The following is a 16,776-nucleotide window of genomic DNA, read 5'->3' as shown; positions in this document are numbered from 1 at the left end:
AGAGGATAGAATTATGGTCAGGTTTTCCAAATGAGGGCRAGGGAGAGCTTGTACGCGTCTCTGTGTGTGGAGGAAAGGTGGTCTAGAGTTTTTTCCCTCTGGTTGCACATTTAACATGCTGATAGAAATTTGGTAAAACGGATTTAAGTTTCCCTGCATTAAAGTCCCCGGCCACTAGGAGCGCCGCCTCTGGATGAGCGTTTTCCTGTTTGCTTATGGCAGAATACAGCTCATTGAGTGCGGTCTTAGTGCCAGCATCGGTCTGTAGTGGTATGTAGACAGCTACGAAAAATACAGATGAAAACTCTCTAGGTAGATAGTGTGGTCTACAGCTTATCATGACATACTCTACCTCAGGCAAGCAAAACCTTGAGACTTCCTTAGATATCGTGCACCAGCTGTTGTTTACAAATATACATAGWYTGACCCCCTTGTCTTACCAGACAACGCTGTTCTATCCTGCCGATATAGTGTATAACCAGCCAGCTGTATGTTGATAATGTCGTCGTTTAGCCACGACTCCATGAAGCATAAAATATTACAGTTTTTAATGTCCAGTTGGTAGTTTAATCTTCCTCGTAGGTCGTCAATTTTATTTTCCAATGATTGCATGTTAGCTAGTAAACCGGAAGGCAGTGGGGGTTTATTCGATCACCTACGAATTCTCAGAAGGTAGCCCGACCTCTSTCCTCTTTTTCTCCRTCTTCTCTTCACGCAAATKACTGTGATTTGGGCCTGTTCCCGTGAAAGCAGTATGTCCTTCACGTCGGGCTCGTCRGACTCRTTAAAGGAAAAAACAACTTCTGCCAGTTCGTGGTGAATAATCGTTGTTCTGATGTCCAGAAGTTATTTTCCATCATAAGAGACGGTAGCAGYAACATTATGTACAGAATAAGTAAAAAAATAAGTTACAAACAACGCAAAAAAACTAACAGAAAACACATTTGGTTAGGTAAAACGTCAGCCATCTTCTCCGGCGGCATCCTACAAGGCACACAGAGTAACAGTCAGTTAGGTAATGTTCAATGCTTTGACTTTTCTATTCTAATTAAGTAAAATGTATAAAATCTGAAGGAGAGTGGTTTGACTAAATGTTTACCTGTGACCGGATGTGAGAGGACATGATGGGAACCACTGCCCTAGGCTGAGGCTCAGGTCGCGCGAGGACAACGCTAGTCTTCGTGAGCATGATTAGTTTAGTCACACAAGTCATCTTCCAAAGTCTGTTTACCCTTTTTTCAYAATTAATAAAGAGTTGTGTAGAATGGCTTTTAGTGTAGGGGGAGCCCTTTCTGGTATGTCACTCCCTACAAATATGCGGAGGTCTCAATGTAGAGGTCCTGGGCTTGTGTGATTRCATGTGGTCTGTGGATGTGAGGCCGGTTGGATGTTCTGCCAAACTCTCTAAAACGACGTTGGAGGCGGCTTATGGTAGATAAATGAACATTCAATTCTCTGGCAACAGCTCTGTTGGACATTCCTGCAGTCAGCATGCCAATTGCACGTTCCCTCAAAACKTGAGACATCTGTGGCATTGTTTTGTGTGACAAAACTGCACATTTTAGAGTGGTCTTTTATTTTYCCCAGCACAAGGTGCACCTGTGTACTGACCATGCTGTTTAAACAGCTTATTGATATGCAACACCTGTCAGGTGGATGGATTATCTTGGCAAATGAGAAATGCTCACTAACAGTAAACACATGTGTGCACACAATTTGAGCAAAATAAGCTTTTTGTGCATATGGAACATTTCTGGGATCTTTTATTTCAGCTCATGAAAAATGGGACCAACACTTTACATGTTGCATTTATATTTTTGTTCAGTATAAAATCACAGATAGAAGGAGCTGTGGTTAGTTAGCAGTCATAGAGAACAATAGACAATTCTAGTGCCCAAAAGTTTGTTTTAACATGGTCAGCGTCATTGAGGAATTTCACTATTTTGAAGTAGTCAACTGGGTGGGACTTCCTATGGGTTAAGGAAGGATCACATAATTCCATCCAGGGCATCAGGAAGGATCACCCAATGAATTATACTTGTGAGCAAACATTCCATAACTGCAGGTGGCAGTATGTACCCTTTCAGTTTGTTTACCAACTCGTAGAAGTAGTAGAATAATAACTTTTACTACTCCTGAGGGTTTCAAAGACAGATGATAAGAGGCAGAAGGTACTGTATGTAAAGACAGAGGCCAAGCAGGATAGGCGTCTCTCTCTGTGTGTGTGTGTGTGTGTGTGTGTGTGTGTGTGTGGTGTGTGTGTGTGTGTGTGTGTGTGTGTGTGTGTGTGTGTGGTGTGTGTGTGTGTGTGTGGTGTGTGTGTGTGTGTGTGTGTGTGTGTGGTGTGTGAGAGAGAGAGAAAGAGAGAGGGTACAAAGTGTCCTACAGAAGCACTATACTCACCCATTCGATAAATGAAGCACTCAGCAATACCAGGAGAAACATGATTTTTTGAGATAACTCTCCGTAGACTGTAGCCTAGAAGAGACATCCAGTTGGTGCAGTCCTGCATGCCACTGTATATAATATCATAAACCCAATATCTGCAAGTGGGGTGATTTATAGATCAAATAATCTGCCAATCACTTTGGCATTGTTTCGGGTCGTATTTGTATAGTGGCGTTGCGTTTTTTAGAAGATTGCGATTTGTAACAGTCCGGGCGTTGTGTGATCAGTTATTTTTTTTATGCGACATGGAACGCTTCCACTTACAACAAGTAGCAGCAAGGACGCAACCTTGCTAATGCGCATAGCAGACGAAGAAGCAGTTAATGATCTTAACGCTGCTATGATCATCCACTCTATGGGCTTGCAATACAGTTAATAATATAAAATAATAGTAGGCTATTGTGTTTTGCTGTCGTGCATAGGTGAGTGCAAATTTTTATTTTATTTTATTTTACCGTTATTTTACCAGGTAGTTGACTGAGAACACGTCTTCATTTGCAGCAACGACCTGGGGAATAGTTACAGGGGAGAGGAGGGGGATGAATGAGCCATTTGTAAACTGGGGATTATTGGTGACCGTGATGGTTGAGGGCCAGATTGGGAATTTAGCCAGGACACCGGGGTAACACCCCTACTCTTACGATAAATGCCATGGGATCTTTAATGACCTCAGAGAGTCAGGACACCCGTTTAACGTCCCATCCGAAAGACGGCACCCTACACAGAGCAGTGTCCCCAATCACTGCCCTGGGGCATTGGGATCTTTGTTTAGACCAGAGGAAAGAGTGCCTCCTACTGGCCCTCCAACACCACTTCCAGCAGCACCTGGTCTCCCATCCAGGGACTGACCAGGACCAACCCTGCTTAGCTTCAGAAGCAGCCAGCAGTGGTATGCAGGGTGGTATGCTGCGGCAAAATGTAGGCATATAATACATACTTTTCTCCATGTTGATTCCATAGAATAGCTAAATGTAAAATATGTTGTTGTGTGCTGTTGATAATAGCCTAATACAATATTAATTGAAAATGTTGGTATCACAGGTAGTGTGGAATTTGGAGCCGTGCAACGTTCTAAATCGAGASTATTAGCACCCTCTTGTGAAGTTGATTGATGGTGAACGGTGTTTACTGGCTCGGYAATTGTGGGGAGTAGGGCTGAATGACAATTCAGTGGCGGTTCTAGACCATTTCAACTGGGGTGGCCAAGCTGGGGCCAGTTGTACTGTTAGAGGGGCCAGTTACATTAGACGTTATTGTTGTCATAACATTTTCTTCACTGCATTGCAGGCAAAAGACCATRTTCATAAYCATCATCGTTGCCACTGTCTAATAACGGATGTAAAAAAAGAACGATAGCAAAACTTTGTTATGTAAAAATTATTTYATACTCCACATTTAGGGGGGCCACAAGGGGGTCCAAWATTGTTGTCACAGGGGCACTGGCCCCCCCTGCCTCCCCCAGAACCGCCACTGTGACAATTATGTACAGTGGTGTTTTTAACTGACTGTAGGCTAGGCTACTGTTCTGTCCGTGTAGTGGTGATTTTCACTCATCTTTCACAGTCGAAACTGCTTATTGTTGTTAGGTGAAACTCCTGGACAATGATTCAATGGTCATCATTCACTAGAGATACATTTTTTWATACCGTATTTGCTAGCCTATGGTGTTTTGTATTAAAACGAATGTTGCCTGTCCACTTTCTTTAATAACATTTATGGTGTCTAACACATAAAAATATGTCTAACCAAGCTTCTATAGATAATAAAGCTGGCTTTATTTTGAAGGATACAAGTGAGATTTAATTAGAACTATCTATAGCAGGGTTCCCCAACTGGCGGCCCGCAGGCCGAATTTGGCTCGCRGGTGATTTTATTTGGCCCGCCAAGTTTACTGGGCAATTTTTTTTTTAAACACCAGGAAATCAGCTTCAAGTCATTTTAAKYTGGGAAATCTGTTCCCAAGTATTTCCGTGCATAATAGAGACACGTGATCATATACAAACGTAAGCAGGGTTTGAAATGATTGTTAGTCAAATGTTATATATGTTTGGGCTTCTTGCGGTCTATTTGCAGTCTACAAATGATATGTCATTATGTTCCGGGCCCCAGACCATCCGCTCAAGAAAAAATCTGGCTGCGGCTGAATCTAGTTGATGATACCTGATCTATAGCCTGCTGCCAACCCCCCTGACCCAGTGGGTGTCTTTCTACAGCTGTCTTGTGTCTGTCCTCAGAACATGCACCTCTATATCCTAGTGAGTGCCCTTCTCAGCATTCCTGTCTCTTTGGGTGAGTTGGACTTTTTGCCGTTTTAGTATCATAGCATTTGCATCCAGTTGTAGATGGTTGTTTAACCTATGATTACTTTACAGTAGTAATATGTTGGAAGAATTTGATTTGACTCCAATCTCTCTCTCTCTCCCCCTAGCTTTCTCTTTGGGTGGGTCCAATGTCGTCGTCGTTGTTGTTGTCTCACAAAAAGTCACACATGGATGTGAAAAATTCTGTATTTTCTTTTGATAGTGTCTGGCCATGTCCTCCTCCCTCCTCCCATAACTCACTCAATTTGTCCCTCTCTTTTTCAGGTTGGAATGAAGACTTACAGATAGTGTGTTCTGGTCGAGAGTTCCGCCTGCCGGTCTACTCAGGGTCAAGAATCGTGACCTTTACCCCCAGCTACCCTCCAGGACCAAGAAGAGTGCTTCTGGAGAACAACAATGTAGGTTGTGTGTGTGTGTGTGGGTTGGTTCTTCTATCCTTGTGGGGACCTCAAATTCCCAAATGTCCCCACAAGGATMGTAAAACATTCTCCCTTGTGTGGACATTTCCTACATCCCCATGAGGAAAAAGGCTATTTTAAGCTTAGGTGTTAAGTTCAGGGTTATGGTTAGAATTAGTGTAAGGGGTTGGGGGTTAGGTTCAGGGAAAATACGATTTTGAATAGAAATTAATTTTAGATCCCCACGAGGATAGAAGAACATAATGTGTGTTTACAGTGTGTGTGTGTGTTCTTCTATGCTAAACACTATTGTGTGTTTGTAGTTGAAGGACCCGCGGTTTGAGTGGACGAAAGATAGGACATTGCTGCTGAATGACATCGCACACCGTGACCAGGGGCTCTACTCTATCAAACTGTCCTCTGGATTCACCTATGAGACCGTTCGCCTCACTGTCTCAGGTACTGGGGCTCAGGGGCTCAGGGGCTCCCGAGTGGCGCAATGGTCGAAGGCACTGCATCTCAGTGCTAGAGGTGTCACTACAGACCCTGGTTTGATTCCAGGCTGTATCACAACCAGCGTTGATTGGGAGTCCCATAGGGCGGCGCACAATTGGCCCAGCGTGGTTAGGGTTTGGCCGAGGTAGGCCGTCATTGTAAATAATTATTTGATCTTAACTGACTTGCCTAGTTAAATAAAATAAMAAATATATAAAAAACTCTGGCTCAGGGAATACCTCTCTCCATTTCTTTGTCTATTTTTTTTATCTATTTCTTGCTCTCTATTCTATCTCTCTTTTTCTCTATGATATTGTATAATGATTAATTGTATCTGTTGAAATTGRTTGTATGAACTTTGAAACATTGTATAACTCTCAAGATAATCTCTCTCTGTTTCGCTTTCTTTCACCCTTTCTCAGAATGTATAAAAACCTTCCGTTTGGGCTATGGGGAAACCTTTCAGCACAACATCCCTAAATATGGCTCCGTGTTGGAGTTCTCTCCCCGGGGCTCCCCCTCTGACTCCCAGACGGTATTACTGTGGAACCGGATGGACCCTGAGACCAGCGAGGTGGGCCGGGGGAGGCTAGGGTCAAGTGGGAGGGTCTGGGTGGCAGAGAGGGTGACCCAGGCAGACCAGGGAAACTACACCCTCCGAGACGAGAATGGGAAAGTAATCTCCCGCAGCAAATTGATTGTCAATGGTGAGCACGAGAAAGATCAAAGATCTGGATGAAGGGGAGAGCGAAATGAAAAGGGTGATGGAGAGAGGGAGATGGGATCGGAGGCTAGGAGAGAAGAGATTGCAATATTAGATCTGACAAACAGTCCAAACTGACTCATAATCCAAACTGACTCTTAATTGTATCTGATTCTTTCTTTCATCCTGATGCCCCTCATCGTCCTCATGTCCCCTCCTTAATTTCTCCTTTTTCTTTTCCTTTAAACTCTTTCCAATTCTCTCTCTCATTATCCCCTGTGTGGGTGCAGGGCACAACTTCAATGTCACCCGCTTCTTCAAGGAGTCTCTAAACCTTCCCCTTTTTCTCCCTGTCCCTCATGTCCACCTCATTTTTACCCCGTCCCTGCACCTCTCCAACCCCTCCAACGTGCCCCTTGAGTCCCGGTACTCTCGCCCCGTACAGCTGATCAGAGATGGCCAGATTGTGGACCAGGACCCCCGGTACTGGGGCCTCCTCTCTCTGGGGAGAAACGGGACTGTCAAYGAGGTGGTCATCACCAGGCTGAGTGCAAAGCATGATGGGATGTATGAGATCCGAGATCAGGGCGGCAACCTGGTGTCGTCCACCATTCTCCATGTGGTCGGTGAGTGACAGTGTGTGAGTGAACAGGAGCTTTCCCCTTTACATGATGCAGAGATATCTTTCTTGATCTCCCCGCTCACTCACTCGTTCTCCCTTCCTTTTTCTCTCTCCAGATAAGACTGCTAGATGGAGAGCAGTTCTCAAGTCCATCAGCGTTCCTTCTGGCATGTTTGTGACTTTGGCTGGTTTCATCCTATTTATGAAGCGCTACCCTAACTGCAGCCTCACAATGATAATCCACGGCCTAAGAGGTCACCATACACCGGCATCTAACCTCAATGTCCAGGTGAGGGGATGTTCTGAATGAGCTTGACAGCTGCAGATTGAGAGATGTTTGTGAGCTTGGTAGGTAGAAGAAATATGGTGGGGTTATGAGTGGTTATTGGAGGGTTTGTGTGTGCGCAATGCAATGAGCCTGTTGTGGTACTATGTTGTCCATCCATTTCAACTGTGTGATATTATAGAATTCTGTCAGCATGTCACAGTAAAAGTAGAACCAGTCCTTTGCGCCAGTTTGAATCTCCTCCTGCATCAGTTCCTTACACATTTAAATTGGGTCAATGGTCACATACAGTTTCATGCTTTTCTGTGGATTGTTTGTTTGTTTCGCTGTGCGTTCCCCTCTCTGTCTACGCGATATTTATATTTACATACTTGTTTTGTTTGTCATCTGCAGGACTACAGTCCAMCCAGCCTCCAGCCCTCTGGCATTCACAGTCATTCAAAGCAGATTGTAACACCAAAAATATGGAGCCCCAGACCTACACATTCGGTAGGTAGGCTGTGAAGTTGTAAATGTAGGCTCTTTTCACCATTATTATAGATTTCTACATTATGTGTCTTTCTCAGGGTTACATTCCTGTCATGGACAGTGCACCACAGCCCTCCCCTGAGCCAGTGAGGACAGCGAGACAACAGGAGACAGCTAGACTTAGAGTTGATACTGCCACTACTCACACTCCTAGTGAAGAGGTAAATACACACACTGTTTCTATTTTCTGTCTCACAATGGACAATTAAGTTATATTCTGCGCTTTATTTTTATCATTGACTCCCTCTCTCTTCTCAGGAGACTGCTGACGGAGAGAGGGAGATCTCCTTTTCCATCGCTGGCACCTCAGACTGCCTCCACTCATCTGAAGACTGCTTTCAGTTCCAGATCAAGAAAGAGGGAGACAAGGAGAGCAAAGCAAAAAACTACTTCTCCACACTTCCACTGGACACAGATACCTTGGAGACTTGCAGCGTCTACACTTCTGAAAAACTCAACTTCTTATAGAGCACAGAGAAGAGGCGTGAATGGAGGTAAAGAAAGAGCGAGAGGAGAGAAAATAGTGGAGGGCGATATGATTAAACTGTTCACGGGTGATATTGTAATTATAGTGCCTTCACTTTCAGAACCCTATTTGGATCTGTTTGGGTATTGCATATTACTTCATATAATTTCTTTATGATCATGTTGTTACGCACGCCTCTAGGAAGAGGGAACGCAACACCCTGCTACAACTCAACTCCCTGTGAAGTGAAWGAGTTATGGACTGTAGGCAWGAGAAAGGATGACAAAAAGGCAGAATTGACCGTTTACTAGGATTTTATTCCTTTACACGGTAATATGGGGAAAAGGGGCTGGACGGAACCAAAGCAAAGAAAGTRAATGTCAAAGCCCCCCTCTCTCCTATCTAACCTGCCTACCCACTACTTACCTAACTTAGCACCACCTGGTGCACTAACTAAAATACAGGGGGTGGTCCGCCCAGGTCTTACCTAGTGTGCCTAGACAGTGAATATACTACAGGTATATGTATGCCCGCGGGCCTCTGTTAGGATTTATGTTTATGCACTATAGCCTGTTAGCATATTGTTTGAAGATGAATATTGTTTTGTTACACACACACACACACACACACAAACAATACAGATGGGTGTGTGTGTGTAGGTGTGTAAGGACTGACCAACACAGGCCATAAAAGCTGTGGTCAGTCTGGAGAGGGGAGGGGTGCATCACTCTAGGCCAACCAGGGAGGTTGAGAGACTGTTCAGTACCATATTAGGAATTGTTTGRGTGAAGAATCAAGGGGAGACACAAGACGGAGCTACTCTACCCAGCAACCAGATGTGGACAAAGAAAAGCGCCAAGGGGCTTGGACAAGTTCGGGTGCCCCCAAAGGCGGAGCAAGAGTCCGCGCTCAGCCTCTACTGTGATAGGCCAACAGGCGCGTTGGAACTACGTCATCACGGTATAAGAACAGCTGTTTACGTACTTCCTGCCAGTTCCCTGTTTTACCCTGCGCGGTGATACAGCGAACCCGTATATACAAAAATTGCATTTGCCATTCATTGTTTGCGGTAATTTAACATAATTAAAGAAAGTTAGCAGACCTTGCTTTTTATTTATCCTGACACCGGATGTGTTACACACAGCGTTCACACCTCTTGCCTAAGYACTCCCTAGGTGCCTTCCCCTTCCCCCCTGGGAACAAATGAAACAATCTCAAACAATTACTCAAACTAATAAACAAAGGACATCAAATAAGCTCTAGCTGAGCAACAATCTCACACGGAACATACCAACTGCTCCCAGCAACAACTAACACAGTACATACCAACGACCAACATGCTATAACCCTCAGCCATCAACCTCCTCTCTCAGCAATGATATATATAACATTCAATCTCTCAGCCAGCAATGATCTCAGCCAGCCAATGATCTCAGCCAGCCAATGATCTCAGCCAGCCAATGATCTCAGCCAGCCAATGATCTCAGCCAGCCAATGATCTCNTCAGCCAGCCAATGATCTCAGCCAGCCAATGATCTCAGCCAGCCAATGATCTCAGCCAGCCAATGATCTCAGCCAGCCAATGATCTCAGCCAGCCTATCATCTCACTCTTCTGAACAACAGAACACTGGCTTTTATAGCTTCAGAAGGCATTGTTAATTGGAGACTGCTGCGTCTTGACGAGGGGGCGGGGTCAGCTCTCCAATCATCAATTGGGGCCGACCAATCAGCTGCCTGGGGAGAATTTCAGGAAGCCATCTCCTGAAACACACACACTCAAATACAAACTACAACACAGAAACTGGGGAACGTAACACATGTCATTATCATTCCTTTTAAGAATGAGATGAGCAATATCCTCCATTTTGGCATATCACTCCTTTGTACAACTGGATAGGTAATGTTTCCAAAAATCAAAAATACTTTTTGCTACCTACCAAGGAACCCTCAGGACCACACATTTAAACCTGTACTGTAAGCTATAGATGACTGTATATATGTGTAAATATATGGAAGTTATGTTAGGATGAAGAAGAGATGTCAACGTTAAAGAAGAGATGAGGAATTGTCAGATTTTGTAATAGAATATGGGAATTGCCTCTCAATTTAAAAGCATATCTAACTGCATGTGTTACCTACTATTAAACATGTAAATTAACACAAAATAATAAAAATAAACTTTTATTAGATTACATATCTTTACATAACATATACGTTGTTTGCGAATGCCATAAAATGGTGTACATGATTAAATTACTGTTACATTATTTCACAAGGTATTCACATTGTCATTGAGGTTTTATAGAATGGATTATAATATGTTTGAAGTCATATACCTTTCCCAATGTTTTGTGTATTAACGTATCATTGGTTTGTTAGTCAAGTAATGAATGAAGCTCGAGAAAATAAAAGGAATTAAATCTAGTTATGAAAGTTGTCGTAGTCATGACAGTGGGGGAACGAAGAAGAGCTCGCTTTGGAGGACTGATGCTATCCCAGCGTGCACTGTTTTCGACGCGGCAATGAAACGCCAGCGTGCGAACTTGGAACAAAACAAAAATAAAGTAGGCACAATAGTTGCCTAAATAGTTGCAAGACTTTCAAGATAGTTTGCCATCAAGCGTAACACAAAAAAATCGTGTTTAGCTACAGAGGGACGTGCACTTGAAATATGTCTTTGGTTTGCGCAAGTAAGTTGAACATGCTTCTGAAGTTGAATGAGCTAGATCGCTTACCTAGCACCCTGCTAGCTAACGTTAGTGTGGCTAATTTGCGAGCTAGTAACTGATGCATTGTATTTCTAGTCTGTCACTTTTCTGCAACATGGTATTCATGGTGGCTTACTAGTTATATTATCTAGCCATGAAACAATAGCTAACAATTGTATGTATCCTCTTATGTTCCCCCACTCAGTTTCCAATGAGGTCCCGGAGCACCCTTGCGTGTCCCCGGTGTCTAACCAGGTGTTCGAGCGCCGACTGATCGAGAAGTATATCGCAGAGAATGGAGTGGATCCAATGAATAGCCAACCACTGTCGGAAGAGCAACTTATCGATATAAAAGGTAAGCAGGGCGGGGAGAGACAGTTAACGTAATCGGTCGAATCGATTACATCAAATATGTATTTATGTACTGATTTTAGTTTTGGCTTAGAAGGAAATCCTAAGTAGGTTCCAATGTATTCGAAGAGATGTTTTCGAAATGGATTTGAATCAATGTTGTGCCGCCTTCTGTTGCCCAGTGTCTCATCCTATCCGACCAAAGGCTCCCTCTTCTACCAGTATCCCTGCCATACTCAAGGCTCTGCAAGATGAGTGGGTGAGTTTCTAGGCAGACTGGTTTGTAGTCTACCTGTGGACAGTGTTACAACAGAATACTCTTCCTCTGTATTATTAAATCTTTCCCTTAATGTATTCTGTCTCTTTCAAGGATGCGGTCATGTTGCACAGTTTCACTCTGAGGCAGCAGCTGCAGACGACTCGCCAGGAGCTCTCTCACGCCCTCTACCAGCATGACGCAGCCTGCAGAGTCATTGCTCGTCTTACCAAGGAGGTCACTGCAGCCAGAGAGGGTAAGAGAGGGCCAAGGGATCTCTATAGTCTGAAGTCACTTCCTCACCTTCTCTCATTCACTGACCTGTGAAGGCAAAATGCTTACTCTTTGCCCATTCTCCCATTCAACAGCCCTGGCCACACTCAAACCCCAAGCCGGATTGGTGGCCCCTCAGAATATGCCTGCCTCTCAGCCAGCCGCTGGGGTGAGTGATTAGCGCTGATTCCCATCCATCAAACAGGATTCCTGTCCATCAGAGATTGAGGATAGATGTTTTCTCTTTTCTAAGTATTGTTCTCTCTGTTGTTTTGACTCCCTTTCTCAGGGTGCTGGTGGGGAACCAATGGAGGTTAGTGTGCAGGTGGGAATGACTCCAGAGATCATCCAGAAGGTAAGAGCTAATTTCCTCTTCATCTTTTTACCCCCTGTGATTAGTGTTCTCATTACTCTGAGACCCTCTCAATATGGGATAGGATTTGTGATTCGTTGAATTCTCATTAGTCTCTTTCCTGCTTCTCTACTGTTCTGTTTTCAGCTTCAAGATAAGGCTACTGTCCTTACCACAGAAAGAAAGAAGGTAAGATTTTCATTCAAGAAAATGTCTGTCATGCGTTGTAGGCTTGCAGAGATGGATGATAAAACACTCAATCTTTTAATACACTTATTTTGTCCCTTGTGTTTGCTCACTCCTCCCTTTCTCTCCCTAACCAGAGAGGAAAGACCGTGCCAGAGGAGCTGGTCAGGGCTGAGGATCTGAGCAAATACCGCCAAGTGGCTTCCCACGCTGTGAGTACTACTATCTGTAGGACTGTAATAACCTGTAACTGGGCTGACTGTGCTGCTTAGCACTACTATCTGAGGTTGCCCTTAGCTGTCTGTCTGTCCATATAGTGACCATGTTCTTTTGAATGTCTCAGGGACTTCACAGTGCCAGTGTCCCAGGAATCCTGTGTATGGACCTCTGTCCTTCAGACACCAACAAAGTACTCACTGGTAAGTACCCCTGCTTTTTCTAACAGCTTTTTATTTTCTCTCCATCTCTTTTTCTTGCATATCTAAATAGAACTATCAATCAAATGCCATTGATGACTATCTTGTGTTGCCAGGTGGGGCTGATAAGAATGTGGTGGTATTTGATAAGAAGGAGGAGCAGATCATTGCCACCCTCAAGGGTCACACCAAGAAGGTCACCTCTGTCATCTACCACCCCTCCCAGGTAACAGACCTGTCTATACACCTGTCTAGCTCCTAACGTTTTATGGAAATTAACTCAATTATGCTTTATATGCTACTTTTCAACATCATGTATACAGGGAAATTAAAATAGAGTTAAAAGATATGTTGATTTGTGGTATCTATATACCCCGGTTTAAAATGTGTTGTAGTGTGTAAATCTCCCTTATTTCCTTCCTCACTTTAGTTTTTTTCTTTTATTTGTATTTTCCATCTTTCTTTCCTCTCCAGTCTGTGGTGTTCTCTGCCTCTCCAGACAGCACCATCCGGGTGTGGTCTGTTACTGGGGGCAACTGTATCCAGGTGGTGCGAGCTCACGAGGCGAGCGTAACCGGGCTGTCACTTCACGCAACCGGGGACTACCTTCTCAGCTCTTCCGAAGACCAGGTAAGTCCATTGTACTGGTAGAACACCTGAGTTCAGCATGTTGTTACAACTCCTGAGTCCACTGGTCTGTTGAATATAATGGCACCAGCTGCAATTTTGTCAAAAGTAAATGTAATGGCACCTCTGTGTTGGTGGATGTATGTTAACACTGCATTCCTCTCTATCTTTCTCAGTACTGGGCCTTCTCGGATATCCAAACTGGCCAAGTCCTTACCAAAGTCACAGATGAGGCTGCTGGTGTTGGTAAGTGGGTTTGTGGTCAGGTCTATGCGTATGGACACAAAAGATGGGTTACTATTTTTGTCTGTGTCTCATATCTCTGCCCACCTCCTCCTCCTCAGCTCTGACTTGTGCTCAGTTCCACCCTGACGGTCTGATCTTCGGGACGGGAACCGCCGACTCCCAGATCAAGATCTGGGATCTGAAGGAGCGCACAAACGTGGCCAACTTCCCCGGCCACTCTGGCCCTGTCACCTCCATCGCCTTCTCTGAGAACGGATACTACCTGGCTACAGGTCAGTCGCTCTCCAACCTCACAAAACAGTGTAAATAATGTTGGATTTCTCATGGATTCCCTGACCCAGTCTCTCTCTCTCTGTGCTCCAGGTGCCCAGGACAGCTCTGTGAAGCTGTGGGATCTGAGGAAACTGAAGAACTTCAAGACCATCGCCCTGGACAACAGCTATGAGGTGAGAATGAGAGACTGTGCGGAGTCTGTTAGCTACAGATATGGGTCAACTTCTCACTAATTTAGCTCATGTACTGCAAATAACATGGTTATTTCTTGCAGAGTTTTTCACTGGAATTTTATTTACTCTCTCTCAGGTTAAGTCTCTGGTGTTTGATCAGAGTGGTACRTACTTGGCTGTGGGTGGATCTGACATCAGGGTGTACATCTGCAAGCAGTGGTCGGAGGTCCTCAACTTCAGCGGTGAGAAAAACAACTGAACAGAATATTTAACTCAACTTTCATCAGACCTTGTGTGCTCACTGTACAAATCATACATACACATGGTTAGGAAAAACTCAGTGTCCTATTGCATGCGTCATCTTACACCGAGTCACCTTAAATGTTTTAAAATATACATGTTTTTCTTCCTCTTTTCCCCAGACCATTCTGGCCTGGTGACAGGGGTGGCGTTCGGAGACAATGCTCAATTCCTTTCCTCCGCTGGAATGGACAGAAGCCTCAAGTTCYACAGCCTGTAGATTAGTACAGGCGGATGGATAAAGTGAGAGGAAAGAGAGCGAGGATAAGATTGGAGGGTTCTGGTTAGGCCTAATCTCGAATCTAGACCAGTGTGATTATTTTGACTCTGCTACACAGCTATCCGTTTTGTGAAATATAGACCGATGGCCAGGGGGTAGACGGTTGAATCCTTATGATTTATTTGATGTTCTTGTATTGCTGAGATCAGAATCCCTATCCGAGGTGCGTTCAATAAGGGAAATAGTTTGCGAATGTTGGCTAGCGTTAGCAAACATATTCCATTTGTTTTGTGTTAGCCGCGACCGTTAGCTAACCGTCTGAGAATATAGTGTACGGCGAACGTAAGTGTCTGTTTCTGGTCTAAACTGCTGCTAAAAACAATCAAGTGGCCATGTAGACTTTCTACTATATTTAGTAGGAGTAGGTAAGTCGTTTTCAGTTTGAATATTGTTGCTAAAAAGCCACAGTAATCCTTAAAAAATGCTGTTTGATGTTTCACCGTAACATATTGGAATGTTCATTCAAATAGTTCAACTGAAATTGTTACTCTGGCAGCAAGCCCTGTTTTAACTCGCCTCTGGCCTAGGCAGGAGCTTTTTAGTCAGTTACCAGCAGATTATGAATTTAGCATTTTGAAAATGGACCTGTRGTTATTTAGGATCCCAGGGTGGGTGGAGGAACRGGTGCTACGGTATTTACTTTTCCCTTCATGTATTCTTCTTAAATCCCCTCCCCAGACGTCTGTTCTTCTCCTTTCAGTGGTTAAACCAACAGCTCTCAGCTGTTGAAATATCATTTGTTGTAACTGTTTTTAACTGTTTTTGTGTAAGCCAATTCTCTATATTGCTGTGTTTATTCAAAGGTCTCCTTTCCCTTCCACCCTTTTTACACTTCAATAAAGCAAGTTATTTTTGTAGTGACGGCCAGCTATTTGCTTGATCAATGGAATGTATTGTGTATGCCTCAAGTTGTCCTTTCAGCCTGTCTGAGGCACCAGTATGACTTTGATCCCAATAGACTGTGCTCTGCTTTGTACATGTTGTCACTATGACAGGGGTGGATTGGTCATCTAGCTGGTTGAAATTGACAATGTTTTATATATAAAAAATAAAACAATGAAAAAGGTGMCATGRCCCGGATAAAAAAAAAAGTGAATATTTTCTCTGTTATACTAATCTACTAATCTATAATGAGCCTTTGGTTGATCGGTGGGCAATGGCAGGTGTGGTGATAATGATGGTTTGTTAGTATAGCAGGTTAGGATCATTAACGTGGCTGGTTACTAATGTAGGAGGTTAGGTGAGTTAGCTTTGCGGTTAGAGCTTTAGGCCAGTAACCAAAAGGTTGTTAGTTCAAATCCCCAAGGTGAAAAATCTGTCTGTTYGACTCCCCGAGCTGACAMGGTGAATCTGTCGATGTGCCCTTGAGCAAGGCCCTTAACCCTAATTGCTACTGGGTTACTGTTGATAATGGCTGACTGGCCGTGATCCCACTCTCTCCGAAGGTGTCTCGGGGAGTTGGGTTATGCAAAAAACACATTTCCAATTCACACATGCATATAATACATGCGAAATAGGACAAATATAAGCACCCACCAAATGATTATTAACATAGCAGGTTAGGAGAGTGAGGTTAAGGTCACAGGAAAAACATCCCCACAGCATGATGCTGCCATCACCATACTTCACTGTAGGGATGGTGCTAGGTTTTCTCCAGACATAACGCTTGGCATTCAGGCCAAAGAGTTCGATCTTGGTTTCATCAGACCAGAGAACCTTGTTTCTCGTGGTCAGTGTCCTTTTTAGGTTCCTTTTTGGCATACTCCCAAGTGGGCTGTCATGTGGCTTTTACTGAGGAGTGGCTTCCGTCTGGCCAATCTACCATAAAGTCCTGATTGGTGGAGTGCTGCAGAGATGGTTGTCCTTCTGGAAGGTTTTTCCATCTCCACAGAGGAACTCTGCAGCTCTGTCAGAGTGACCATTTGATTCTTGGTCATCTCCCTTGATTGTTCAGTTTGGCTGGGTGGCCAGCTCTAAGAAGAGTCTTGGTGGTTCCAAACTTCTTCCATTTAAGAATGATGGAAGTCGCTGTGTTCTTGGGGACCTTCAATGCTGCAGAAATGTTTT

The 16,776-nt window shown here is 44.0% G+C and overlaps 3 protein-coding genes across 6 annotated transcripts; all 3 read left to right on the top strand.

Moving 5' to 3' along the window:
• The first annotated feature begins 2,386 nt into the window (after window positions 1–2,386).
• LOC111965629 (uncharacterized) lies at window positions 2,387–6,499 on the top strand. 4 transcript variants are annotated; one of them, XM_070444179.1, is made up of 6 exons: window positions 2,387–2,870; window positions 4,683–4,737; window positions 4,877–4,888; window positions 5,034–5,167; window positions 5,491–5,626; window positions 6,085–6,499. In XM_070444179.1, exons 2-6 carry the CDS (start codon window positions 4,686–4,688, stop codon window positions 6,399–6,401), a joined length of 651 nt encoding a protein of 216 aa, XP_070300280.1. In that variant the 5' UTR covers window positions 2,387–2,870; window positions 4,683–4,685; the 3' UTR covers window positions 6,402–6,499. The 4 variants fall into 4 exon arrangements, with proteins under 4 accessions (XP_070300280.1, XP_023845555.2, XP_070300279.1 ...); XM_023989787.2 differs by having other exon boundaries at window positions 4,662–4,737; XM_070444178.1 differs by lacking the exon at window positions 2,387–2,870 and having other exon boundaries at window positions 4,002–4,737; window positions 4,877–5,167.
• On the top strand, window positions 6,399–9,368 carry LOC139022490 (uncharacterized). Its single transcript, XM_023989786.2, has 5 exons — window positions 6,399–6,991; window positions 7,104–7,276; window positions 7,667–7,762; window positions 7,840–7,962; window positions 8,060–9,368. Exons 1-5 carry the CDS (start codon window positions 6,931–6,933, stop codon window positions 8,267–8,269), a joined length of 663 nt encoding a protein of 220 aa, XP_023845554.2. The 5' UTR covers window positions 6,399–6,930; the 3' UTR covers window positions 8,270–9,368.
• Window positions 9,369–10,767: 1,399 nt separating this feature from the next.
• Window positions 10,768–15,566, top strand: LOC111965628 (pre-mRNA-processing factor 19). Its single transcript, XM_023989784.2, has 16 exons — window positions 10,768–10,958; window positions 11,182–11,331; window positions 11,510–11,586; window positions 11,698–11,839; window positions 11,952–12,025; window positions 12,146–12,211; window positions 12,356–12,397; window positions 12,532–12,606; window positions 12,738–12,813; window positions 12,927–13,036; window positions 13,285–13,440; window positions 13,614–13,683; window positions 13,782–13,955; window positions 14,047–14,129; window positions 14,266–14,371; window positions 14,552–15,566. The coding sequence occupies exons 1-16, from the start codon at window positions 10,940–10,942 to the stop codon at window positions 14,647–14,649; spliced, it is 1,518 nt and encodes a 505-aa protein (XP_023845552.1). The 5' UTR covers window positions 10,768–10,939; the 3' UTR covers window positions 14,650–15,566.
• Window positions 15,567–16,776: the final 1,210 nt, after the last annotated feature.

This window comes from Salvelinus sp. IW2-2015, linkage group LG6.2 (assembly GCF_002910315.2).
Source record: "Salvelinus sp. IW2-2015 linkage group LG6.2, ASM291031v2, whole genome shotgun sequence".
NCBI classification, from domain to species: domain Eukaryota; kingdom Metazoa; phylum Chordata; class Actinopteri; order Salmoniformes; family Salmonidae; genus Salvelinus; species Salvelinus sp. IW2-2015.
The sequence above is the reverse complement of the archived record's forward strand: the minus strand, read 5'-3'. Positions and strand labels throughout refer to the sequence as shown.